Source organism: Ammodytes marinus (genome assembly GCF_949987685.1).
Source record: "Ammodytes marinus genome assembly, chromosome: 5".
Lineage (NCBI taxonomy): Eukaryota > Metazoa > Chordata > Actinopteri > Uranoscopiformes > Ammodytidae > Ammodytes > Ammodytes marinus.
The window spans coordinates 23,554,735-23,582,260 of NC_137234.1; the positions used below are offsets into that span (position 1 = coordinate 23,554,735).

Consider the following 27,526-nt stretch of genomic DNA (forward strand, 5'->3'; position numbering starts at 1 on the left):
CAGAATGCACCGCGACTGTCAGTTTACAGCCGAGCACCATACTGCTGTACTGGCGAAGAGCTCATTCACAGAAGGGCTGGCTTGCTCAGTAAGTTTTTCACATTTGTTTTAGACGACTATCGTGTGATTTACAAAATTATTTGTACTCGACAATGGCAGCATTTGTGTTGAAAGTATTACGTTACAACGTGTTTATTTGACGATAACGTTATCGGTCTGGCTAGCCTACTTTAGCTTGAGTTAGCTGTCTGTCATCATCCGGTAGGTAGCCAGCCAAAGCGAGGATCCCTCAGTAAAAGCTCCATGTTTAGCTGACCCGCACCTGGAAGTAATTTTGTCGTTTGTAACCCTGCCTTTTCCTGTACGTAATTTCTATGTTTTTAACTCATTTCAGCTTTTGCTAAAGGCTACAAACCTTGCCGTTTCACTAAGCAACGTCAGCAGAAGGTAACGCTGCGCCGTAGTAGGCAGCTGTCCGTGAACGCCTCACTGCTCACGTCTGTGTTCTATGTTACATGCAGCGTGCAGCACTTCAAACATGGAACAGGACAACAATTCAGAGGTCTGTAACAGTTGCGTACTTATTATGTGTGGGTGATTTTTTGTTGTTGTGAAATGTTCAGATGTCTAGCTCACATAAGAATAAAGGGGCTTTTTTTTTCTCCTTTGCAATAATAATGATGTAGTCTGTGTTTACTCGTATATTACTCTGTTGCTGACTTGATTAAGTTGTGTTTTCCACCATTGTTATTTTTAATTTGACCTGAGCAGTTGCCTCAATGTGTGCAATCAGTCCGTCTTTCGCAAACTGGCTAGACGTGGAGAGGAATGATCTCTTCATTTTGCGCAGGTGTAAACATGCCTTCTGTCTAAGACAGGGGTTTTCAAAGTGTGAGAGAGTGAGCCCCCCCTCAGAGAACAAATTTCAGCGGAACCCCCCCCCCATTTTTTTTCTAAATCCCTGTGTTTTGAAAGATCTTTTAATTATTTTACAAATTTAAACATATTTTTGAAACATTCTAATTTTTTTTTGCATTTTTAAGCAAATTTTTTAATAAATTTTAACATCTAAATCCAGTGTTTTAATCCTGCTTCCTTGAAAGCATGGATAGTAGTGACTGAGTGTGCAGCGGAGTGAGAAAGATAGATAGACAGACAGACTTGCCCAAATTATTGACTAGTTAAATGTCATTCACACATCCAGTGTTTTTTCGCTAGTGCCTCCAATGTCCTGCTGGAGGAAAATAGTAGCCAGTGGAGAACCAGACCCTCCTAGCGGGGTCCGGCGATTTTTTTTCACCTTTTTAAAGTGAAATGCATGAATCTGGTGCATTTTGAGAGGAAAATTAAGAGGCTAAATATGAGGAATTTTGTGTGAACAAATAATTTGGAGACACTGGGTCTGATGAATTAGAAGCTATTGAAGAAGGACACATGGATTTTCCATAAAAATATTAATTTAAAATGAAAAAAATTGTGCAGGGTCCTCTGGGTTGGGCTTGGTGGTCTTTTTCTTTAACAAGACCTATTTCTCTGTAATATAATGAATGCATTTAAATGCAGTAAGAGGAACGAAGCAGAAGAACTCTTGTCCAGCTATGCCGTGATCTTAATATAAAAACACAAACTCAAAAAAAAATCTTTAGATTATTATTTTTTTTCACATATTCATCCGCGCCCCCCCCCCTGCCATAACCCCACAGTTTGAAAACCACTGGTCTAAGATATTGCTTGCTGTTTCTTTGATTGCCAGGATGAGTCGGTTGGCTCAATAGAGGATCCCTCTGAAGAGGAACTGCCTCGTCTACCTCCAGGCCTCTGTAAGCTGTTTGTTTTTCTCGAAATAGTATTTCACCAGAAAGATTGTGTAATACCATTGCTGTCATGACCATTTGTCATGTCATGTTCTTTGTTACAAAAAAATTAATACTTAAATTTTTTTTAAATTTATAATAGTTTATCAAGCTGACAATCCATTTCCATTTCATATTATAAATATTCATGTCACAATAGTGAAAGTCTATGTTCTGTACAAAAAAGGAATTTGCCACATGTTGTGTAGTGCTACTTAATGATGTAATTGTAGATAATCTCCATATTATTACACAACATACCTCAAGAATGCAGTTTAACCGGTTGCTACTGGGTTCATAATACTCCTAGAAAATCCCAACCTCTTGTATAGTGTCTCTTATATGTTGTTCTTTTTTATGTGGTGTGCACTTGTAACTTAACCCATCTCCATGAACCTTTTATTGGCTTTAATAACGGTTTCTGTTGTTCCTTCCTAGCGGAGGGTGAAGCATTGGAACTGCTTTGGCAGCTGCGAGCCCAGCGCCGGCAGCCTTCTCCCGAGCTCCCAGAGACAGTGACCCGTCTTACTGCTGCTGATGGCAGCATCCTGTACCTGGTGGGCACTGCTCACTTCAGTGACAGCAGCAAAGAGGATGTGAGAAAGGTGAGGCAATGAGAATTTTTAAACAGCCTTCATACAGTACACTGCCACCTAACACCCTATTTATTGCCAAAGGGAAATAATGGAGGGATTCTGTGAATGTGGAGAACTGCTGTAGAGTAGCACCCTTAAGCGATTATTAGTTGGTCTGCCTGTATACGGTAATCAGGTTGGCATTCCTATTTTGCCAAGCATAAGGAAAAGCTTGTCTGCTTTTTCTTTCCCACTTTTTTTTGTCTTTTGTTTTTACTTCCTCCCTCACTGTTCATTTGCTAGATGTTACTCTCTTACCCCCTTATGCTCTCTTATGCCTCGTTTCCACTGAGCAGCACAGTAAAAGGTTCAGCATGGTTTGGTAAGGAAAAGTAACCCTAGATCTGGCTTTGCGTTTACTCTGCGCACAGTACCCCCACTTGGTAGGCGGGATATGCCGGACAGCGGCCTCCATTGCTGGCTAGGCCCGACCTGCACTTGCACTGCATCAAAAGATCCTGGCCTAAGCACAATTGCTTTTTGCCATTATGTCACCAAGTTGAATATTTTCCTCTGGACAAAATTGCAGCAAACTTTCCACTTCAGTTTAAAGTAAACCCTTCAGAAACATTTTTCTAAATGTCCACTGCGAGAATTGACGAATTGGGTCGCGGGGAACATAAATCGATGTCAAGACTACGGATTTATGCTTGTGCGCTTACATGTGGATCAGTACCGCGACGAAGCACACGTCTTCCAACTCTGGCACGTTAGTGTATCGTGCTTGATCGTGTTACGGAGCATTCGCACTGGTCAAACGAACTAGACTTTAGCCGTCAATCACGCTCGGGCACAGCACAAATTCCTAGTGTGATTGCGCCTTTATTCTGTATCCTATGTTACATACCCGCTGCTCTTTCTCTCCCTCAAACAGACGATCTGCGCTGTGCAGCCAGACGTAGTGGTGGTGGAGCTGTGCGAGTACAGGGTGTCCATGCTGAAGATGGACGAGAGCACACTGCTGAGGGAAGCTAAAGACCTCAACCTGGATAAGGTTCAGCAGGCCATCAAACAGGTCAGGCCTCAAGATAACGTTGATTCAAAATGGTGGTAGTGTGAAAAACAACAATAGCAGATGAAATGGAGGAAGGAGGGGAAAAAAAGAGAGAAAAGGGTTTTTGACACCGGAAAAAGCTGTCATCCTATGTTTGGGAGACACAGCGAATGGGGTTGTAGCATGCATTAATTCTTAATGGAAAAATCAATATCTCTGATATATGATGCACAACAGGATGGAGTATGAGCTTTTAGTCTGTTCAGGACTTATGTGTTTTTTCCTCTTATGTCTCTTATGTTTTAAGTTATGTTTTTGTGAGTGCATAAAACATATAAATGAAAAGAATGACTACTAAATGCATATTCCTGCCTTACTGTGTGTTTCTTCAGAACGGGCTGATGTCTGGCCTGATGCAGATTCTGCTGCTTAAAGTTTCAGCTCACATAACAGAGCAACTGGGCATGGCTCCTGGTGGGGAGTTTAGGGAGGCCTACAAAGCGGTAAACACACACACAAAAATAAGTTTAAAAAAAGAAAGCTGAATAACGGTTAAATTTTTTACGTCTTCTTTTTTTTCCTCTCTTATCTTTAATCCTTGATATTTTTCTTTTCACACAGTCTAGACAGGTGCCATTCTGTAAATTTCACCTAGGGGACAGGCCGATCCCTGTCACATTCAAGAGGGCCATTGCTGCTCTCAGTCTGTGGCAAAAGGCCCGTCTGGCGTGGGGACTTTTATTTTTGTCCGACCCAATCAGGTACAAGCTCACCTAAGTCACTTTTTGTCATAAGACACAGGGTCGTGAGATCTTTTTTTTTTAATACATCTATATCATTAGACACTGCTGTTCAAAAAAGAATAAAGCCGTTGAACGGTCTCTCTTCAGAAATTTCTATTTTGTGAGTAGAGTAAAGTTTAAAAAATATATATATATTTTATTGTAAATGATAGATATTAAATAAATATTTGGGAGAATTGTTGTAAAAGTAGCACACATTTTGCGTTGATCAATTTCAATCTTGTATAAAGGCAGCCACAGTGTATGTGTGTGAGCATCATGGCTGTTTATCTGTGTGTTCTGTTTAGAGCTAGGGGAACGTGCGCCCACACATATTTCACATGCCAATTTCTTAATGTCAGCCTCTGTGAGATCTGACTGGCGGCTTTCTATAGAATGCGATTATGTGTCCATCTTGCGGTATTTCTTAGATTGTGCTTTAAAACTGAAGGGGAATTTTCCACGGCGTCTTTAAAGCCTGGAAAATGTATGGCTAATTTGCCCCTAAAGATAATAAATGTTTAGGGTTAGGCATTGAATACATCTTGTATAAAGACTGCTAGAGAGAATACTAAATAAATAATGCAGACTGTGTAGGGCCCTTTGCATTTTTGTTCCTCTTTCTTTCTTAACCATGAACTACTTCCTACGTGACCACCAGTGCTTCCTGTGTTGAACTATGTGTCATCATGTTTCAGTAAAGAGGACGTAGAGAAGTGCAAACAGAAGGACCTGCTGGAGCAGACCATGTCCGAGATGATCGGCGAGTTTCCTGCTCTCCACCAGACCATCGTGGCTGAAAGAGACATCTATCTTACACAGACGCTCCGCCTGGCTACACGCTGTGTGGAGGCCCCCCCTAATGCCCAGAGTGCGTATTACACCGCTTAATAATTTCACAGTTTTATATATGTATTTGTTATTCCTCCCTCCTTGACATGTATATACAGTATGTTTATAGGATCTATGGTTTATGTATGCTTATATTTTCATCCTCTCATCATAAAATACTGTTTTGCCTGTTCATTTTGTTGTTTTGCTTATACATTGCTCTTTGGAAATTAACATGTAATGCTAATTTGATTGTACATTTAAATGTATCTTCAAAATTGCAAACATGTGTACTGTGTTTATCTATCACCACATTTGTTACCAGATTGTTGTGTAATTACCGGACAGTCATGACAATGCGGGTTGAATGCTACAGAGACTGTTGATGGAAATGCTAAGTCATTCTGTACATGCATTTTTTGCATGCACCATGTTTAACTATATTTCACTGAAGCAGTGGGACATGTTTTTATTAAGTTTCTCTCATTTTAAAAGCAAATATTGCTTGGATGGCGAGACAACGGGAAGTCATGCTCACTTAAAATCATATTGTAGTTTCTGCAGTGCATTTGTTCTTGGTAATTGAAATATGGTTTTGTCTGTCTTTGTCTGAGTATTGGATGATTAATTTTTTCAGAATGCCCCTGAAATGGTGACTCACTGATAAAAGAGATGACTTTACCTGTCACACCTAATGATAGAAATATTAACACATGTGATTGTGTAAGTGTTGATTGTTTGTGTAACAAAACATCTTATCCTCTCTTGTAGAAGTGCCTGGCGTGGTGGTGGGGGTTGTAGGGATGGGTCATGTCCCTGGCATAGAAAGAAATTGGGAGAAGGAGCTCAACATTGATGAAATCATGAGGTACGTTTATCTTGTTTTGGCATTACATTACAGGAAGCCTGTAAAAGATACATCATGTGACTCTTCCTCGATAAGCGCGCAGTTGCTCATTGTGTCTATGTGTCTCTTCCTTTTTAGCGTCGCACCTCCCTCACGTTTTGGCTGGGTGGTGCGGAATGTCATAAAGGGTGTTGTGATGGGAATGCTGGGATATGCCTGCTACCGTGCTGGAGGGAGTCTAGGTAGAACGCTGCTGTCTTTACCTGCAGTCCAATCTATACTGGAGACCATACATCCACCCCCTGCTTGACCCCCCCCCCCCTTTCCTCGACTGGCCTTCTCTAAAGCCATCAGTGACATGACCTTTTTGATCTATTAAAACAATGCATCCTTCACCAATGGCCTTAAACACAGGAAGTGAGGCTGGAGGAAAGATTTCAACCAGCCGCACACGACGATGAACTAACAAGGACCTCAGGGGGTCAAGAAGAGCCTCCCGCCTCCTACTGCAGACCCTGTAGACGCAGCAGGGGCCGTACTGCCAAAGAAACCATGACAGTACTCTTCGTTTTCCTTCATATTTGGTGCAAACCCTGCATTTTGTAAGGTTTACATATGCCAATAATTCCTTTTGAATAGAAATACATATTTCCCCCACCATTCCTTAAAATCACTCGTCTGCAGAGTTTTCAATTGACAAGTACAGTATTATCAGGATCATCTTCAGTCAGCTACCCTGATGCAACTGAGGCATTTTTTTGAGAGGTACCCTGTTGTAATGCTGTCTCCTAATTCCTTTCTCCTTTCCGGTGCCAACCAGCCCTGTCGAAGTCCAGCACTTTATAAGAGACTGGAGTATAGTCTTGTACTGCACATGTGGCCTATGGAAGAGAAAAGACAGTTGAACAGGATGTCATCGATATAATAAACAAATTATGAAAATATATTTTAGAAAATTAAAAAGCTCACTATAATTTTCTTTATTAATTTAAAGTATGTCATTTGAAATTCATGTTCTTCCAAAACGCATGTACAGAATTAGCTTTAGACTAAATTACCTATTTTCCAAGTGCACGGTCCGGCTGTCATCCACAGACAAGTGCCTCATATTGCAGCTGTAAGGGCTAAAGGTGAACTCAATGGAAGGGGGAAAATGTGTGTTACATGCATCTTGCACATACTGTCTGCAACCCAATGGTCAATGCAAGTTTCTAATATTCTATCTTTCTATGATTATACGATAGGCCTGATTCATAATTAATGTCGCCCTAAATGTTGACCATCTTGTTTGTGTTGTCTTCGTTTCAAATTGACACGGTACGACCACCCCTTCATTTTTTGTGGTCAACGGACTGATTAAATGTGCCTCCGGATGAGCAATGCGTTAATGTTGTATACTATTGTTTTGATTGTACCTTCCATATGAGGGACCCTCTCGTATTGGCTTTAACTGAGTAAGGGTTCAGAAAGCCATCTCTTATGTGCGAACATGGGTCATTTAGTTAACCAGCTGTTTTACATTCTATGAAATATGCATTGTTGCTTGCCCGTCTGATTATGAAATGGGGATTGAGATGATGAAAAAAGACATTGGTTTGTTTCCCTAGAATTAAGGAATGAACTTTGCTGTAATGATTTCTAGCCGGGATTCCCATGGAGGGAAGTAACTGGTCAGAGTTGGGAGGTTAAGCCTTACACTGCTATCACTGCTGCCTTTGACCCTCTGCTGAGGCACTGACCTGTATCCATTGTACAGAGCTTGTTATTGCATGTCTTGTTATTACAGTCTAGATGACATCTTCTTGAACTTGCAGGATATGTCCCAATAACTCCATCTGTCCCAACATCAAGTATTCTCATATTAAGTGATTTGATGTCAGCAATAGAAAAGGAGATTGTATACTGTATTTAATTCTGGAAATGGTTCAAGCTAATGTAGGACTTGAGTGAATGAAGGAGTGCCATTTTATTTTAGAAACATCATTTAACCACTTTAAAGTTCTCCACACATCAAACTTCATAGATAACTGGTCTTCCAATTTATAAAACATGTCTCTTGCTTGAGTAGGAGCTAAGAATGCTAAAAGAGTGGAGGGGACATAGTCATGCGTTTCAGTCCCTCAGCAGTATGGTAAAGTGAACCTCAAACATTTTACCCTCTTGTATAATTTCCAAAGGTTTAATCTGTCGTGTGTTTGAGATGTGCCAAGAGAAAAACTATTGAATGCTTGTATTTGTTGTGAGATTTGTTTCCCCACACCTGTGTGTGTGTGTGTGTGTGGGTTTGTCATTGTCGTCAAACCAAACATTAAATCCTAACTTCTGTAATTAATTATTAAAATATTTCAAATAAAGATAAACTATATTTGCCTTAAAGATGTTGCTTTTTTAACCCTGTTGCATTAGTGTGAGAGTTTAACTATCAACCATACCAGTCATTCTCAAATGTCGGTATGCACGTTTTTTTTATTTAAAAAAGGTTAATTTAAAAAAAAAAATATGAATAATGCATAATTACTAAACTAATCAAGCTTTATAAACTGCACTAAATTAAAAGTGCAACTATAACTATGGTTTATTGTTAATTATTGCAAGTGTTTTTGGGCTTCAATGTTTCTGTATTGTAATTTTTTATGTAAGCCTTTTTTTATTCTAACAAAAGATGTTTGGAAAATATTTCAAAAGCGGTTACTTACACTATAGAAAGAAGTTTGAGAAACACTGACTTAACCTTAATATCTTGGTTTGACGCTTATTTTACTTTCGCCCCTAGACCAGACTGTATTTAAGTTTCGCCATTGACGGTGAGTACATCCTTGTTTTATTAGGTCCATGGTTCAGCCAGCAGTGCGTCTTTACTGTTTGTATCCGGTCGGACAAATAACAATGTTACACCGTGTTACACCGACTGTGCGACTGGCCCGCAAACATCCGCTGTAGTTGCAGGATTATGAAAGCATGACTTGTAGTAGCCTGTTACCACTTTCTAACTTCGCCAGCGATTAACAGCGGACAGATGGCCTTATTGTGTGTCTGTGGATGGCTTATTTAGGACGTCGGCTTGGACCATCCCGCTTCTTCCTTCCCGGTGTGTCCGTGTTCAGACTCCTCTGCACGGTCGGCATGGACGACATGGGTCTGGCCATGTCTGGTTGTTCCCCGCTGGAGCGACTCGACTTTGACAACGTCGCCCTCCGGAAACTCCCCCTGGACGCGTCCGAGGAACCGGGCGCGCGACAGGTGAAAGGAGCGTGTTTCTCCCGGGTCAAGCCGACGCCCGTGACCCGGCCCCGGTTCGTGGCCGTGTCGCATGACGCCCTGGCGTTGCTGGGGCTCAACGGAGAGGAGGTCATGAACGACCCGCTCGGCCCGGAGTATCTCAGCGGGTCCAAAGTCATGCCCGGGTCTGAGACCGCCGCACACTGCTACTGCGGCCACCAGTTCGGCAACTTCGCCGGACAGCTGGGCGACGGGGCGGCCTGCTACCTCGGAGAGGTCAAGGTGCCACCAGGACAAGATTCCGAACTGCTTAGGGACAACCCCAGCGGCCGATGGGAAATCCAGGTGAAAGGAGCTGGACTGACTCCTTATTCCAGGTTTATACTTCAGTTTATCTTAATTTATATTAGCTTTAAGTTATTTAATGGGGTGAAAGAACCACAAATCACCAACTTAAAAAAAAAAAAACTCTTAATAAGAAAAACAAAGCTTTTTGGGGAAACCACCATGAAACATTCTTTGAATCCACCTGCCATCCATCCTCCAGGCAGCAGTTGGGCTCATATTGAGTGAGCAGATCACATAGGCCTATTGGAAGGAGCCTGACCATTCAGGGTTTTTAAAAACAAGCAGTAAAATATTAAAATCAAAACAACCAAAAAGACGAATAGACTGGTATAAAGGAAACGCTTATCTTGCTATGTTGGTGGCTGCGTTTCGTAATGTTTGCAGTGTTTGGGTGTTACTGACATAGTTAAATGGTGGTGGATTACATTTTTTAAGATTTTTAAGCTGTCTGACGTAACTATCTGTTTTAATGAAGAAAATTCCCCCTAATCCATGTATGATCCCTCTGCTCTGTCCTCCACAGAACAGCTGATGGCCGTAAGGTGCTGCGCTCCAGTATAAGAGAGTTCCTGTGCAGCGAGGTGATGTTTTTCCTGGGTGTTCCCACCACCAGAGCCGGCTCCGTAGTGACCTCAGACAGCAGGGTCGTACGAGACATTTACTACAGCGGAAACAATCGCCACGAGAGATGCTCTGTGGTCCTCCGCATTGCACCCACCTTCCTCAGGTGAGTCTGCGCTGTCTGTCCCCCACTTCTCTTTCATGTCTGTATGTCAGCTTCCCGAGAAGCGCAAACCTAAAAGAAGAGCCGGCGATTTTGGAGAATGCTTGTTGTCAAAATCACTTTTGTCAAAATCAGGGAATATCTCCTCACGATAAACTACCTGTCCGCACTGTGTGTTAGCTAAAAAAAATCTGGTGTTGATTGACACACAACCTAGGTTCTGTAAAGGGGTATACAAAAGGTTGTGTAAACGAAGGAGGCCACCGTAACAAGCAATGCCCGATTACAAAGCCTATGCTGTATACTAAAATTGGAATTATTTTTCAGCACAATCGGAAAACGTACAGATAGCAGATCATGAAGAGATGTTCTCTGATTTTTAAGAAAGTTAAAAGTCGTCTTGACAACACGCAATGGCTGACTCCACCTTTAATAAGTCCTTTGTTTTGTCTTGTGTTGCGCTCTCTCTCTGTCTGAGCAGGTTCGGATCCTTTGAGATCTTCAAGCAGGCCGACGATACCACGGGCCGCCAGGGTCCCAGCTACGGGCGCGATGACATCCGCCGTCAGATGATGGATTACGTCATCGAGATGTTTTACCCCGACATCCAGCAGAACTACCCGGACAGGGTGGAGAGGAACGTGGCTTTCTTTAGAGAGGTCAGAGCACACTCGACATACAAATGTCAGCCAGTGAAATTGACTACAAGGCTAATATGTTTTCAAGGATTTACTCGAATCAGCAAGTAGTCAGTTAGTGACAGTAAAGTTCGAAGCCAAGAACATTAGGATCCTCTTATCCCGTTAAGCTGCTGTAGACAGTCCAGTGACTGCATGCGTGTGCTGAGTCACTGTGCTTTCTGCTCCACATCAGATTCAGATATAATCAAAGAATTAACCTTGGGGTACAGACTTTTGAATTGTTTTTGATCTAGTTAGTAATAAATTGCATCATCTATACGACCCAGAGGTTGTTTTCAGAATGAAGTTATTTTTGGAAACACAGCATGGCAAAGTGACTGTCCTCTCCCTGTCTGTAGGTGATGGTCCGCACAGCTCGACTGGTGGCCCAGTGGCAGTGTGTAGGTTTCTGCCATGGTGTACTGAACACGGACAACATGAGCATACTGGGACTCACGCTGGACTACGGTCCATATGGCTTCATGGACAGGTCAGGCACAGTTGTTTTTGATTGATCCAATAGTAATCCAATTGATCCTATATGCTTATATGAAACTCAAGTCAAAAGAGGGCGCTCGTGGTGTAGTGGTTAGAGCGCCCCCCCCCCCCCTTCAATAGAGGATCAGTCCTCCAGCAGACCACGGGTTCGATTCAGGCCTGTGGTCGTTCTCTGTATGTCATTCCCCTCTTTGCCCAATTTCATCTCTGTCTCTCCAAGTTATCTAATAAAGCATGGAAATGCCAAAACAATCTTTAAAAGATCCTTTGTATTATTGTTAATTATCACCATAGGTTGAATGCTGATCCTAATATGCGGGTTGTTTGTGTGAATCCTCCATCATTGGTCAGACTGTCGAAAAAAAAAAACATCTTTCCTCATCCCTCTCAGGTTTGATCCAGATTTCATCTGCAACGCCTCCGATAACTCTGGCCGATACTCGTACCAGGCCCAGCCGGCTATCTGCAGGTGGAACCTGGTGAAACTGGCTGAGGCTCTGGCTCCAGAGCTGCCAGCAGGGCGTGCTGAGGCCGTGGTGGATGAATACATGGATCTATATAACGGCTTCTATCTGGAGAACATGAGGAGGAAGCTGGGCCTGTTGAAGAAGGACGAGCCTGAGGACGAGATGCTCATCACCGAGCTGCTGCAGGCCATGCACAACACAGGTTGGGTTTTGAGAATACTATTTTTGCAAACATAACTGCATGTAAGAAATGAACAAATTGTCTCTGGAAACCTGGTCTAAAATATCAAAGTCAATATATGATAACACAGTTGGGTGTCTCGATAAGCCCCCCCTCCCTCCCAGGGAGCAGGGAGGAGCTTGGGTGGAGCTTAGACCTGAGTCTTCTGTTTACAAAACAATACCAACAAATGCTACTATGTAAAATACAGCCAGAGAAAGGAGGACTGTGCAGATTAACACACCACCAAATCTTCTAGTAGGGCAGAAGTGATCATTGAGAGGGATTATTTTTGTTGGACTCTATAATGAATTTTTTAATTAAAATGTTTCATAGTTTTAGGTAAGAAGAGTGATTTGTGGATTTGTGTTTACAGGGGCTTAGTTATCACCATTATCATAAGCCTTTTTCTGTGCCCGTCCTGCAGGTGCTGACTTCACCAACACCTTCCGCAGCTTGAGTCAGATCTCCTGTCCTGCGGAGGGAGAAGGTGATGGAGAAGAGGAGGTGGTGAGGAAGGCTGCAGACCTCGTGCTGGAGCAGTGTGCCTCCTTAGAGGAGCTCAAGGCCGCCAACAAACCCACTATGGATCCACGGTGAGCGCGCCATGCATGCTGCGTATGGGGCATTCAACCTGTTGGAGACATACAGATCGCCAGGAAATAAATCTTACTATTTTTGGTGACCTCCTTGGACCCTTTAAATTAAAATGTCCATATGATGAACAAAACGCATGGTTAGATTGTCATGATATAAATTAGAACGCTCATGCTTCCCCAGCGTATGTGGCGCATTGAAGGCTCGGGATAAAGCACCACACTTTTTGGCCCCTTTGTGTAAAATCATAAGTATAGCAACATCAAAAACATTGAATAATGTTCACACTGTCCAAAGGTTTTGTCTTGTCTGGTGTAATGCTCAGTTTATCCTCTAGGTGCCACTAGTCTAGCTTCATGTAGTTGGACTTGATCAGCACCTCAACAGGAAGAGTAACATTGTATTTTGAAACGGAAAGAAAAATGGATGTGTCTCATTGCGTCAGTTTGAGTTGTCTTAAAGGTGTTGTAAGCGGAATGGTTCTTTTAGCTAACTTCCTGTCAGTTACTGCAGTTAGCAGTCCCCTCACTCGTCCCTACGTCACCACATTAATGCACTGCGGTCTTCAAGCAGTGAGTTATCTAGCATCATCTCAGATCCATAAGTGTGATAAAACATGATAAAAACCATCAAAACAGACATTGGGAAGGATTTTTACCTGCTCCTGCATAAACATTCACCCATCTGTCGCTCTGGCGTGCTCCGGCAGGGAGACCATGAGTGAGATGGGTGTTGGTTTGTAGCGTTCTCTCTTGTGATTGGATACAAATTTTGGGTTCCTCCAATAAGTTTATTTGCCGTTTACATGTAGAGCAGCTGACTGAGAGATCGGCTTTATAAAACGTGCACATTATGTAAGTGATCACTGTATTAATAAAGAGCGATTTAACACTTATATTAACACAAATAAACCGCTTACTTCACCTTTAAAGTAACATGAATTGATTTTTTTAGCACTGAATTTCAGACTGAAACAATGCTAGAGAAACTACAAAATGGCATCATGTGTTGGGTCCAATGCTGTGTGGAGCGCTGCGAATTATGTCTGGCTTTTTTGTTTTTATTTTTTTGTTTGGAAGCCATGGAGGGAAACGGACTAAACCAAATGTCAACAACACATTCAAACTTGAAATCTGATTTCCTGCTTGTAAACAGAGTGAGCGGAGCAGAACTCGACAGAAATCAAGTATCTCGCAACAGTTGAAACCTGGATTTGCCTGCGTTGGCAGCTTTGGTTCCGCTGCTTACTCCAGCACGCCAAGAAAGATTATAACTTGCATTGGATTTATGTCTTGTGTTGACAGTGAGCTGTCCATGCTGCTCTCCATGGCACAGACCAACCCTGCATTGTTCCAGATGATCTCGGACCGGATGACCATCGCCAAACAGTTAGAGAAACTCAGCAAACTGAAAGACCTGATGGAGACCAGCCAGGAAGAGCTGACAGCCAAACAGGCCGAAGAGTGGACGCGCTGGATCACACGCTATAGGTGAGATCTTTTTTTATATTAAATTATTATTAATATAATTATTTGATTTAATAAAATGGCCGGATAGAGGAAAGGTACCGACGGGGTTTGTACAGAGTCTTGAAAGTCAGGAAAATGCTTGATTTAAAATCTTGTGTTTTAAAATGTGCTTTGAAATCTGAACACATTACTGGAAAATGCTGGCTTTTTTGCCATATTGACCAAATTGGCTTAGGGATCGTCAATAAAATATTTTCTAGTTTACACAAAACAGATATTTTTCAATAACTTTATGGTGACTTATGATCATAAAATGTAACTCAACTGGGCGCTCGTCACACACTTATTTTGATTGATTATGTAAAATACTTTTTACATCATTAATGAATTAATCATAATCATTAATTTAACAAATGTGTCAATACAAGATAATGGATTTTTTCTTCAATAGCTTACAGTTCATGTGTCACCAAATTATTCCAGAAATTAGAACTACATAGCAAACACCTCTTTAAATTGGATTTTAGTGCTTATTCTATTTTAAATTAATATTTTCCAATCCGATGATTGTCAATATACATTGTATGAATACCCTTCAATTCTACAGATGTGGCAATGTATGAAATCATGTTTTTCCCCCCATATAAAGCTTTGGGGTCCATGGAAAAGTTTAACTTTTATCTTCAAAGTGCTTGTATTTGACTCTTAAAAAGCTGTACGAACCCTGTATCTGAAGGAAACGATGAGAAAGAAACTACTGTAGGTTGGCCAGCGAATCTAGAGTTAGAGGGTGGAGGTGGGGGGAAGTGCATGGGGCAGGATAAGAGATGTTTTCTCTGTTTTTGGCTTGGATAGTATTGGGTGGAAGTGTGACTGATAAAAGCGGGCGGACAGAGGGGAAAGGGGAGGAAACTGTGAGATGGGTCTGACGTTTGCTCAGTTACTGTAACTCCCTGACTGTGTGTTTTTTAATGTGTTATCGCTGCGTTGGGCAGGAAGCGTCTGGCCCGGGAGCTGGAAGGCCAGAGCGATGTGCAGGCGGCGCAGGAGGAGAGGGTGAGGATCATGGACGGCACCAACCCTCGCGTGGTCCTCAGGAACTACATTGCCCAGAATGCAATTGAGGCGGCAGAGAACGGAGACTTCTCTGAGGTCAGGCTCCGGAAAACGACTTGAATGCGCTTGTCATTCTGTATTCCTTAAGTCAATTAAAGCTATAGTGTGTAACTTCTGTCCGTCCCCTCCCCCCAATACTGTCAGAGCATCTACATGAGATAAGCATGCGGTGTTCCCACATGGATTTTATACGTACTGGTTAACATCCAGGTTTTTTCTTACCAACTGAAACAATTCGTTACCGCTTCTTTGGATTTTTCTGAGCTCCTGCGGCAGTGCAGGTGGGTGACACCAGTGTAAACGCTGCCATATTAAGAAAAACAGACAAGAGTTTTGGAGAGCTAATAAGCTAAATCAACTTTGGGTCAACTCATTTGGCGATGTCTTGAATGTAACCCAACATGCATTGATATGAAAACGTTACGCACTATAGCTTTAATTTATCATTGGTCTGCTACTTTGTTTTTGTAAGTTAAGACTGTTGTGCATCTGAAAAAATAATTCATATGTTAGCGGAGAAGGTGTTCTCACCGCACTTGATCTTTGCTTTAGGGAGTTATTTAAAAGTAGAAAGAAAAATCTTTTTTCGCTCACTTCCGCTTCAGCGTTTTTCACTTCCAGGCTGTTCACAACCTGCCTTCTCACTTCCCCTCTGTGTGCCTCAGGTCCAGCGGGTCCTCAAGGTGCTGGAGAAGCCTTTCTCCTCTCAGCCGGGCCTGGAGCTGCCGGCATGGGCGGGCGGAAACCAGGCCGCCGTAGAGGGAGACGAAGGGGAGGAGCCACAGTCAGAGGCGCCTTCTGCATCCACAGCCCGAAACCCCGTCCCTTATGACAGCAGGCCCCCAACTTGGGCCACCGAAATCTGTGTCACTTGATCTTCGTAACAACTTCCCTGATGGTTAGCCTGCCTGCCTGTCTATAATGATGAGAGTTTTTATTGTCATTTTCTCCAGTCTCTGTACAACTCTCTGTAACTTTGGCAGGCAGCATCGGGGAAGTTAGAATGAGGCACGGCACCCCACACAGGCTACTGATACAGAAACCCCAGACAGGGAGTGAGTCGAGTTTTGGTTTGCACAGACGCATAGAATTACAGGCATGACGTGGCTGTGTCTGGTAAAAAAAACAACAACGTTTTACCATTTTTTTTGACGTTGTAATTTCTCTTCCATGGTTTGACACTCCTGCTTAAAACAGGATGTTACCGTGTGCTTCAACATAAGTGACTACATTTGAGAAACTTGATAGAGGAGTGGTCCGACAAGTCGCCCATAAATCCATGGTAGATTTTTATTTTTTATAAAGTGGATTATTTGTGGATGACCCTCAACGAGAGATACGTTAAGTAGGGCGAAGACAGAAAAATGCAGTTTACGGAAGACGTACAACAACATATGGAAGAGAAATGCACCCAAAGACATCTAGGAAAATACTTGACTTGCTCCCTGTCTGATTGGTGTTTGTCTAGCTATTAATGACGACTCTGACGACAAAGTCCTACAAGGGCCCGTCTGACTCTGAAAAACAGTGGGGTGTCTCCTCGACACAAACCAAATACTAGGATTGCACTTGACCTGAAAAGCCGCAGTAGATACACACGCACAATGTATATTTTCAACTTTTTCTTTTGTTACAGTAGCTAATGGTAAACACTGCCTTTTGCCATTTCATAGGCACAGGGCCACACGCACAACTTGTGTGTTCAGTAAGCTTCAAAACAAAAACTACAGTGAGTGGGTCTAAAGTTCAGCAAAGGAAAAATGGGAACTGCATGTTCATATTTGGCTGTTGTAGTCAGTTTGTGACCATGCCAACTTCTTAGGGGAAGTTAATTTGTGCCACAAAAGTGATGCTATGTTATCAAGTATGATGCTGTAGAAAAGGCAAAAAACTTCCACTGCTATTCATGAATATATGTTTTAAGACTAACATAATTGTTGACTATTGGAAATGGAATTGTGATTAATCTGATTGTTTGGACGGTTAATTAAATTCCAATTTGTTGTCAAAATCGATCCATTAATAATTGATGAACTTTCTACTCAAACACATGACAGAAATGATCATGAATTAAGAAATGATATCGCGCCAGTGTTTTATGATTCCTTAATAAATACGAACTATGGGTTAGCCCTAACCTTAATATATCCTAATAAACTGCAGAGCTTGTAGACTTTTTGTCTTGCTTCTTTTCTGCCAGATCATGCATACCTACCATGTCTGTTCATGAACTTCCCCACCACATTTTTGCGTTGCGTAACAGTTCGATTGATGTTGCCAGGTTGTTGGATAGCCTACTTGTAAAGCGAATCTGTATACGTGTAAATGTTTTATTTCCAGTCACCCCCCCCCCCCCCCCCCGTGGGACGAATAGGGGAATATCGTATCTTTATTTGCGAGACAAGGGGTTATTCGTCCTGTTTTCTTGACGCATTGACAGTGAAGTATATCTGTAACCACTTAGCCGTGTGCTTACACCCCGAAGCTACGGTAGCCTAATATTCATGTCCCAGCAAGTCTCAATATTTACATACCCCAGTCTTCAGCATACCTCCCCGAGTGTTGCCATTTAAATCAGGCCAAAGTATATTGTCTACTTCATTTGGGTTGCTGTCCAAACTGCTGTGCGCACCTAATTACGCATTCAAATGTCAGGCAGCCAGCCCAGTGTCCTATGTCTCACATTCCAGTGTAATTTTCACCTTTTATTGGAAGCCTCCTGCAGGACTCGGGAGTGGCTTTGGGTGACCTTAGGGTGCGCCCTGAGCGGCTGACACGCAGAGCTGCGCAATGAGCGAGGGTGAGCGCATAGGTGGAATCTGGGACAATGGGTGTGTAGCAACGGTGGAACCAAAACAACTAACGAATCACCTATCCTAGACCCTTTTTATTTTATTTTTTTGAGGATGTCTAAGCGAATCAGACCCGGCTATAGCCGCCAAGAAGTCAACAAAACCTCATGGGAAGTACCGGAGCGGTACCGGGATCTGAAGCAGGTGGGGACCGGGGCGTACGGGACAGTATGGTAAGTCTATCCTGCCGTGTAGTGAATGGGGCTTCAACACGAATCGCACACTGGTGGTGAATTTGTAGCATGATAACAATGACCACGACGGAACAGATGGTGCGACACACACCGTGCCACCAAAGCCGAACAAAAGAAAAAGTAATATGCGCTCCGCTGAACACATGCTTCACTTCCTTATATGATGGAGACACTTGCAACGACACCTTCGCTTCGCCGCAATAGCCATCTTTGGTTTTGCTTGAATAGATTGCCGAGTTATGAAGACCGCATGGCTGGCTCATAGTGAAATACGCGCGTAGCCTATAAGCTACATAACAATAAGAAGCAACTTCTCGGGCACCTTTGTGCGTCTCGCCTCATGTGGTCCCTTTGTTGTCAATGAACCTTGTGGGCGGCTACGAAACTGCTCCTACTGACTCAATGCGACTTAATAACATATGAACAACTCTGAGAAATTGTGGTCGGATACAAGCTGGAGATGGAACCGCCTGCTACAGCCCGGTCACTGGCTGCCGGAAGGAGCTGATGAGGGAAGGGGGGTTAGCCTACAATAAATGGTGAACATTTCTGATCAGAAGATAACAGTCATTTTCAGTTACATAACACAGGCATGTTGGATCAGTTAATGTTGCCTGGAAGATGTTATATATTTGCTCTATTATTGTCGCCCTCAGCTCGGCAGTGGACTCCAGAACAGGAGGCAAAGTGGCAATCAAGAAGCTGTACAGACCTTTCCAGTCGGAGCTCTTTGCCAAGCGGGCCTACAGGGAGCTGAGGCTACTGAAACACATGAAACATGAAAATGTGAGACATGGCACAATCGGTGCACAGTTAAGGGGTCAAGGCCCTCGGGGGCTACAGGCCTATTTCTTATTACTTCAGTGCAATTTTACAGTACTGTCTAGAAAGAAAGAGAAACATCAAAGTTAAGGTTATACTCCAACTGTAGTTTATGACATATTGTGTTTTTTCTCTGTCTGTGCAGGTGATCGGCTTGTTAGACGTGTTTACTGCTGACCTCTCCCTGGATGTATTCCATGACTTGTAAGTGCACTTTATGCTTGAGTGCAGGACTACCCTATTGGTCTCAGTTTTTTTTGTCAAGATTGTTTCCAATTGGCATTAAAGCTATAGAGTGTAACTTCTGTCGCCCCCATGAGGATTTCTGAGTAATAACAACAACAGCGATCGTCCATGGGTTTTATTCAGAACTGAAACATTTCGTGGCCGCTTCTTGAGGTCCTGCGCCAGTGTCGGGCGGGGGGTGGGGGACACACACCAGTTTGTAAACGCTGCCACACTGAGAAATACAGAGAGTGGAGTTTTGTGGAGCTGATAGGCTTTATCAACTTTGTCAACTCATTTGGCGAAGGCTTGAATGGATGGAACCGGCGCAGTATATTTTCTTGGTCCTTTACTCAGAAAGCCGGCGTTGGTAGTTAGTTGATGGAAGAAGACAGTTGAATGCAGATGAGGAGGTCTCAGGAACAATTCTTTTTTATTTAAACAACAAAACTCATCCTGCAGTCAAAACGAAGCCAATAAGAATTTAAAGTGTTTGTAGCCAAATAACTAATAGAGGTACCTACACAAAACAAAAAGCTATGGAGAGTTCCTTACTTTGAGACCCGATTTTTCCAGAATTGTGGCTGCTTTTAACCCTAACCAGCTCCACCCGAATGGTCAGAGGGCAACCTCTGGCCCCCAGAGGACATCCTGAGTTTAGTCATCACCTAGAGTCGATATGTCACGTTGGCCAAGAAGTCTGATTCAGCAACTTTTAAGACAATGCTGATGATGAGGATGATGATGATGGCCAGGGTCAATAAACTACTTTTAACTCTTAGCCAGACTGTCTTTGATTAACTCACAAGACAGTCACCTTTGTGTGAAATTTGAATGATCTACAGGTCAGCCTTGAGGGTTTCCTCACTCAAGCAGCTGACATCCCTGACTTTGCCCCCTGCCAGATGAGGCTAACTGTCTTTGTCTCCTCTGTAGCAGTAGACCTTAATATAAAATGTATAGTAACATAATACACTACAGTAATCTTAGAATGTGTCATAACAAAATACACTACACCGGCATTCATGTATATGAAAAAGTTACGCACTGCAGCTTTAAGTCAGGAAAGTGTCCCACCCGTGATGTTTCCTCCTCCTTCTCAAAGTTATCTGGTGATGCCGTTCATGGGGACCGATCTGGGGAAGCTGATGAAGATGCAGAGGCTGTCGGAGGAGAAGATTCAGTATTTGGTTTATCAGATGCTCAAGGGGCTTAAGGTGGATTTCATTGTGGACTCTTTTATCACTTTGCTACTTCAGTTGAACTGTTGGTTAAATCCCTGTTCCTTATTCTCTTATTACAGTATATCCATTCTGCTGGCATAATTCATAGGGTAAGCCGTCTTTTATATACATGTATTCATTTCCACCTTGTATGTGTTTGATACAGATTATGTTCACAGTGTTACCTTATTGTAAAGGGTGTTGGGGTTTTCCCGCACAGACTTATTACCCTCCCCTTTTTATTACACTGTTATGACTGTTATTTTAGTTTGTCTTTTCATATCAATTCTTTTCAGGACCTCAAACCAGGAAATCTGGCCATCAACCAAGACTGTGAGCTCAAGGTGCATATGTACACACCCCTAACGAACAAAACAAACACAATGCATCACGTGACTTCATTTCAAGATATAGTAAGGTGGAATCATTGATTCACGAGACTGGTTGTTGATACACTTGCCTGAGCTCTGTAAACAAAGGCAGCCTACCATAGCGGTAGCGGATTGTGAATATATAGTCAATGCTTTTGACAACAAGCTTTCTCCACAATTGCCGACTCCACCTTTACCTTCCGGAGTCACAATTTAAAATTAGTACTACCAATCTATAACTATAAACTTGACGATTCTACATTCCTGAGCATTTCCATTAAGGCTTATTAACCAGAGCCGTATTACCTCAGTATGAGAAGATACGCTATACGTTTTGCTCTCTCTCTCTCTCTCTCTCTCTCTCTCTGACTCTACTGCATGTTTCGTTTTGTGTTCTGTCAGATCCTGGACTTTGGTTTGGCGCGGCAAGCCGACAGTGAGATGACCGGGTACGTGGTGACTCGCTGGTACAGAGCCCCAGAGGTCATCCTCAGCTGGATGCACTACACTCAGACCGGTAATGAAGAGCTACTTACAGGGAGAAAAAAAACTCTACTCCTCTTACTGTCTGCTTTCATCGCTGTGTCATGCCCCATTAGCACTGAACCCTAATCTTTAATCTAATCATGTGGCATGAATTAGTTGTTGAAGTGTACTCACTTGCCCTCTACTCACAGCTTCGGCTTCAAGAAATGTGATTTACTACATTTCCGAGAATTGCCTTTACAACCCCCCCAGTGAACAGGGAGGCTTGTTGCTTTACTATTTTTTTCTTAAGATTTCTTCGCACATTCCAATCTATTGAGGCTACACAGCCCGTAGAGATTTAGAATGTGTTCCTCTGCTATGACAGATTTCAGTGTATGATTGTGAATGGTGCTTCTAAACAGCAGTTGATAACCCTGCTTTATAACGGCTTGATTGTAAACACATTGGGAAAATACACCTCATCACTATAAAATAAACCCAGAAATACAACGTTAAACAATGTTTAGCAGGGTTTTGTGTCAAAGTGGTGTCAAAAATTGAACAAAGTAAAGTCTAATAATGAGAGTGATCTCGTATAACGCCTCACCCTATACTGCAGGTGCAATGTTGCTTCTGTTGACTTCCCTACTATTGCCTGACTTAAATACCCTTAGATGGTAAGAGGAAATCTGAAATGTTTTGTTCTCTGCTTCTTCCTCAGTGGACATTTGGTCTGTGGGCTGCATCATGGCAGAGATGCTGCAAGGAAAACCTCTTTTTAAAGGCAGCGACCGTATCCTTCTACTACTACTGCTGACCCTTTTTCACTGACCTCACAGCTAAAACAAGAATTTCACCGTTTTTGAATGATCCTGTGTGTGTGTGTGTGTGTGTGTGTGTGTGTGTGTGTGTGTGTGTGTGTGTGTGTGTGTGTGTGTGTGTGTGTGTGTGTGTGTGTGTGTGGGTGTGTGTGTGACTCAACACGTTTGACCCTTGACCCCGTTTTCATCAGATCTAGATCAACTCACTGAGATTATGAAGATCACGGGAACCCCGACTCAGGAATTCATTTCAAAACTGGTATCTGAAGACGTGAGTTCCCACCTGGAAGTCCCACAGTTGGGCAAAAGCATACACACCACACTCCTATTTTATAGTTACAATCATTTGTGGCACATTGATTGTCTACATTTCTACTTTTAGGCCAAAGGTTACGTCAAAAGTCTTCCAAAAGTGGAAAAGAAAGATGTTCAGAAGATGTTTCCCACAACTAATCCACAAGGTAGGATCGTGTGCTTTGCCCGCATTTTAAATTTCGCCAATTTTTTAGTTTGACGGTCAAACTGTGATTTGGTTTTGTGTTCAATCTCTTTGTCCTCAGCTGTGTCTGTGCTGGAGCACATGTTACTGCTGGACCCAGAGAGCAGGGTTACCGCTGCAGTGGCTCTCACACTGCCTTACCTGGCAGAGTTCAGGGAACCAGAGGAGGAGACGGAAGCGCAACAGTACGACCACTCACGAGACAACGCAGACCTGACCCTCAACCAGTGGAAACGTAAGGACGAACGGGGTGGAGTACCGTCCTCATACACCCTCTTCACTCTTACTTTGTAAAAAGCCACTTCCTGGCAAATAATATGAAGAAATCTGGCGTTTTTCTATTTGTTCTGTTTTTGGAAATAGAAAATGAAAATCAACCTGTTTTGTTCATCTCTTTTGGACCCCAATAAAGAAAACACTTTGTATTTCAATTCTCTTTTTTGGATTTTAAAAACTAAAATCCAATAACTGCTAATTTTTAGTTTTTTTTTTAATATCTTTTTGTAAAAGAAAAATCGAACGACCAAAAGATACACTGACCCTGGGCAAGACTGATGATGGTGCTAAGGAAGCGGGGAAAAAAAAGCAAAAGAAAAAAGTTCAGGAAAGGATGGAGGATGTGATGTCAGAAGGGGAAAGCGAGGAAGACGATATGAGCTGTTTTTTATTGATCAGTGCCTTGCTGTGTTTCTTTCTTCAGGTCACACCTTCACAGAGATTTTGGCCTTCAAACCAGTTGTGCCGGAATCCAAGGAAACCTCACTGTAGGACACTCTTTAGAGGAGGCTATGCAGCTCGGGGATCACAACAAACCAACATGACGTTTTATCTTCCGTCTCAACTGGGTCAAAGCTCTCTATGCACGCCCCACGGAGCCAGTTCATATCTTTGTGCAACAAAGTGCAAGCTGTTTCAATCCAGTTGTGGATTTGTCTTTCAACATCACCATGGTCCGGTAGCATGTCTCCTGCCAGGCATCAGACCTCAACAGTGTGTCCTACAGTTCTGAGGAGGTTATTGGGTTGCTGTAAGTCAGGTAATAATATTGTTTGATAAGTAACTAAGTTAGCAAGGAGTTATGTTTTGTATTACTTAAGTTACTTACAAAAATTTCATTTCGGTTTGAGTGGTACAGAACAGTTTTAGGAGTACTTTACTGAATACATCAGTGTGTGTGTGTGTGTGTGTGTGTGTGTGTGCGTGTGTGTGCGTGTGTATGTGTGCGTGTGCCTAGTTTACATGTCTGCTCTCTAACCTCGTTAGTCCTCACAATGGCCTTAATAAAACAACACAACAAAAAATACTGCTAAGCTGCCAATCATACGAAATGCCCACACATTTTAAATTCATACTAAAACTGACAGATACTTACAGTTTTGTATGTTTTACCATGTTTTTTGTTTATCAGGCGGTAGCACAAGACCATGGACGTCGATTTGGCTAAACAAGTGGGGGGGACAAACAGGCATTCTGGAGTGCATTTTCAAAAGTGGGGGGGACAATGAGGAAACATCTTTTTTTCTCTTTAGTGCAGGTAATGAACGGTTCTGAAAGACGGCATACCCGCTCACTAATGAATACAATGTATACAAAACACTGATGTCTGACACATTTGATGAAAAAAGCATTTTCAAAAAGCAGCGGACATATGAGCCACTAGCTGCTCCCCGTAGCCCAACCAAACATGACGTAAACAAAAGGAGCTTGTGAAGGTAGTTCCGACTGAGCACATCGAGCCGAAGCACGGCTGGACTGTCGCACAACAATATTACTCCGCCTCGGTCTCCATGGCAACCTAGCTAGTAGCATAGCCATGATCAGCTTCAATTACTTCTTGATAAGTGACGTGCGGTGAGGTCAGTGAGTGGGTAGGCACTGAGTTCTGAAAGCCAGATTTCTCTAAACCTATATATTGTTAAATCAAAAACAATAAACAACAAACAGGCACGCACGGCCGATTTCAAATAAGTTCCTCCCTTTCTTTCTCTCTCTCACTCACTCACTCACACACACAGACGGGACGTATATGAAATGTCACGACGGTGACTTCAGGTTTGCCCGTAGCCTACTGTAGTTTGGTCTAAATGATTAAACATCGCATCCATCGACTTAACGGACCCGTCCCTCACACCGAGGGCCGAAAAAACGTAAGGCAACAAGTCAAACCTTCGCCGATTCAAACTACCGGTACTACTTCTATTCAACTTAAAACTAAAAGACAGCATTCATCATTATGTAGGACTACAGCATAACTGATGGCAACTCCACTCCATAAACTTTATCTTAATAGATAAAGTACCAGTAGCCAGTATGCCCCATGGACCTGTCCAGCATCAGAATGTAACCATTTATCCACATTGCAGAGCTTAGGTTTGTCCGTCAGTAACAATGAAAACACAACTGCTCAATTGAATATAAAATGCAGAATGGATTGCACTCGGTATCAATTCATCCAACTTTATTATTAAATAAACCCCAAAACAGTTTCTGACTCACCAATCTGACTCCCTGGCTGTAGAAATAAGCAAGACGATAGTAATCCAGTGACAGTCTGACTGACAGCACAGCTAGCTAGCATCCTTCCGTTCATGTAGGCTACCTGTCCGTTTGAAATGCTCGAACATTGTTTGTCCCTGTTGCTGCTGTACACCGTCCAAGGCTGGCGCAGGCCTTTCTCTTGCTATTCATTCTGTTCCTTTTTAAATTATAATCCAATATCCAACTCCAGTCTGAAATATCTGCGGGCACGGCAGCTGCAATGTTGATTTAAAAATCCGCGGGGGTAATGCGACGTGAATGAGCATAGCCAACGTAATGACGTTGGCCTAAGCTGCGTAAATGTCTAGTAATATCTCGATTTTAATTGGTCCATGAATGATATGTAATGTAAAGGCTTATGTGGCATACCATTTACGTAAAAAAGGCACAAAGAATTATACTTATTTGCGTACATGTTAAATAATACAGAATCAAGTGTGCAAGCGCTTTTTCTTGCCGTCCACAATGAATAGGCGCATAAGCACTGATTCTTTGCCGTACACAATGAATGGGAAACAGCAAAGGCACAATATTTTTTTGGCGTAACTTACTAACTGCCACGTTTCGAATCAAAACGTCTACACTTTTTTAAAGTAATCGCGGATTACATGTAAAGATCGAAATAATTAACAGTAACAGTAATAATACAAATATAAGTTTATTAAATAAAAAAAATATTTTATTTTATTTTATTTTTTTGCACACGGCGCCTACCCTGACCGCACGTCACTGTAAACAACATCGTCAATATCCATGTGCCGCGACACAAGCTGCTGTTAGTGTCCGCTACATTAACAGTCATTAGTGGGCATAGAGGATGGTAATCCCTACAGTTTACACTTCACAACGGGACACTTAAAACCACTCGCCATTGTCTCTCTGCTGCTGATTGAAATGCATCAGTCTTCTCTGGTGTGCAAACTAGCGGAGACTTCGGAGCATGTTTTCTCTGGTGTGCAAACTAGTGTGTCTGCGTGTGAGAGAGAGAGAGAGAGAGAGAGAGAGAGAGAGAGAGAGAGAGCGAGAGAGAGAGAGAGAGAGAGAGAGAGAGAGAGAGAGAGAGAGAGAGAGAGAGAGACCTTAACGCTGTGTTTTAATACGGCTGGACGCACTCCATGTCCGGCTTAAAAAGTGGGGGGGACAAAATGAGTCTTGACGAAAAGTGGGGGGTACATGTACCCCCCATCCCCCCCGTAATCGACGTCTATGCACAAGACACATGATCGATGCTGATTTGTACATTCTTGTTTTTTTTTTCGAATCCCACTCATGCATTTTTATCATTAAAGTTTCCCTTTTTAAAAATGATGCACATGTTATTCTTTAGGTTCCATCCAACCATGCCTGTGTAACTGTTAAAGTGTATTTAGGCTCATCATATAGGGCCAATCATCCTATCGCTGGGTGTTCATTCAGTTTATTCTGAAGTAGTTCAAAGAATAACGCTGTAAAATCAGCATACTAAACATGCTAGCTACAAAATATGCAGCAGAGTTTCCAGTTTCGGGTCAAGGAACAAGCTCTTCAATGGCTGGATACTACATTTCCCATGATGCAACTATATAATCATATGATATATAAACAAACACTAGGTGGCAGCACATACACAAGGTATCACCAGGCTGCATGTTTAACTCATGACATAGTAATGTTGTCTTGTCCAGCACTTTGGTCTATAGACTCTGAAATATCTTGACAAATGTTGGATCAATTTCCATGAAATCTAATACAGCTTGTCATAAAGCCCCAATGGATAAATCCAAATGATTTTAATGAACCTTTGATTTTTCCGGCAGGCAGATAAAAGTCTTCTTCAATCTTCCAGTTATATATTATCCGTAATATTTCAAAATCTGGATTGGCACATTTGCTACACACACACTCACAGTTCTTGTACAATGTGGTTTTTAACTTAAGTATCCCTTGGGTGGAAATTTAAATTTTTCCCAATACTTGATGAAACTAATGACTTTCCCACCGGACTCAGCTTTGTGTTTGATGCGTGATATGTAAGCATTCTAACATGCTAAACTAAGATGGTGAACATGGCCATTGTTGTATGTAAAAATGACAGCATGTTAGCATTGTAATTGTGAGCATGAAAGCATTGTAACATTTAGTTTGAAAAACCCTAGGTTCCCTTAGCTCAGTCTTGTTATTCTCCTTTCGGACGATAAAACCTTTCATACGGGACGGTTGCAGTGATTCATTGTACTGCTGCGGTTTAACGCAG

The 27,526-nt window shown here is 42.4% G+C and overlaps 3 protein-coding genes across 3 annotated transcripts; all 3 read left to right on the top strand.

Annotated features, from left to right (window-relative positions):
* Positions 1–28: 28 nt before the first annotated feature.
* On the top strand, positions 29–8,301 carry trabd (TraB domain containing). The gene is made up of 10 exons (XM_080028136.1): positions 29–88; positions 395–562; positions 1,754–1,820; positions 2,292–2,458; positions 3,363–3,503; positions 3,875–3,985; positions 4,104–4,243; positions 4,963–5,135; positions 5,867–5,963; positions 6,081–8,301. Exons 2-10 carry the CDS (start codon positions 509–511, stop codon positions 6,250–6,252), a joined length of 1,122 nt encoding a protein of 373 aa, XP_079884262.1. The 5' UTR covers positions 29–88; positions 395–508; the 3' UTR covers positions 6,253–8,301.
* A 568-nt stretch (positions 8,302–8,869) lies between these two features.
* selenoo1 (selenoprotein O1) lies at positions 8,870–17,422 on the top strand. Its single transcript, XM_080028128.1, has 9 exons — positions 8,870–9,538; positions 10,033–10,236; positions 10,715–10,892; positions 11,273–11,403; positions 11,803–12,080; positions 12,526–12,694; positions 14,000–14,185; positions 15,160–15,316; positions 15,946–17,422. The coding sequence occupies exons 1-9, from the start codon at positions 8,982–8,984 to the stop codon at positions 16,153–16,155; spliced, it is 2,070 nt and encodes a 689-aa protein (XP_079884254.1). The 5' UTR covers positions 8,870–8,981; the 3' UTR covers positions 16,156–17,422.
* Positions 17,423–17,898: 476 nt separating this feature from the next.
* On the top strand, positions 17,899–26,582 carry mapk12a (mitogen-activated protein kinase 12a). The gene is made up of 12 exons (XM_080028167.1): positions 17,899–18,305; positions 18,983–19,112; positions 19,294–19,352; positions 20,479–20,590; positions 20,677–20,706; positions 20,893–20,940; positions 21,370–21,484; positions 22,157–22,228; positions 22,448–22,527; positions 22,639–22,717; positions 22,817–22,990; positions 23,456–26,582. Exons 1-12 carry the CDS (start codon positions 18,187–18,189, stop codon positions 23,521–23,523), a joined length of 1,086 nt encoding a protein of 361 aa, XP_079884293.1. The 5' UTR covers positions 17,899–18,186; the 3' UTR covers positions 23,524–26,582.
* The last annotated feature ends 944 nt before the right edge of the window (positions 26,583–27,526 follow it).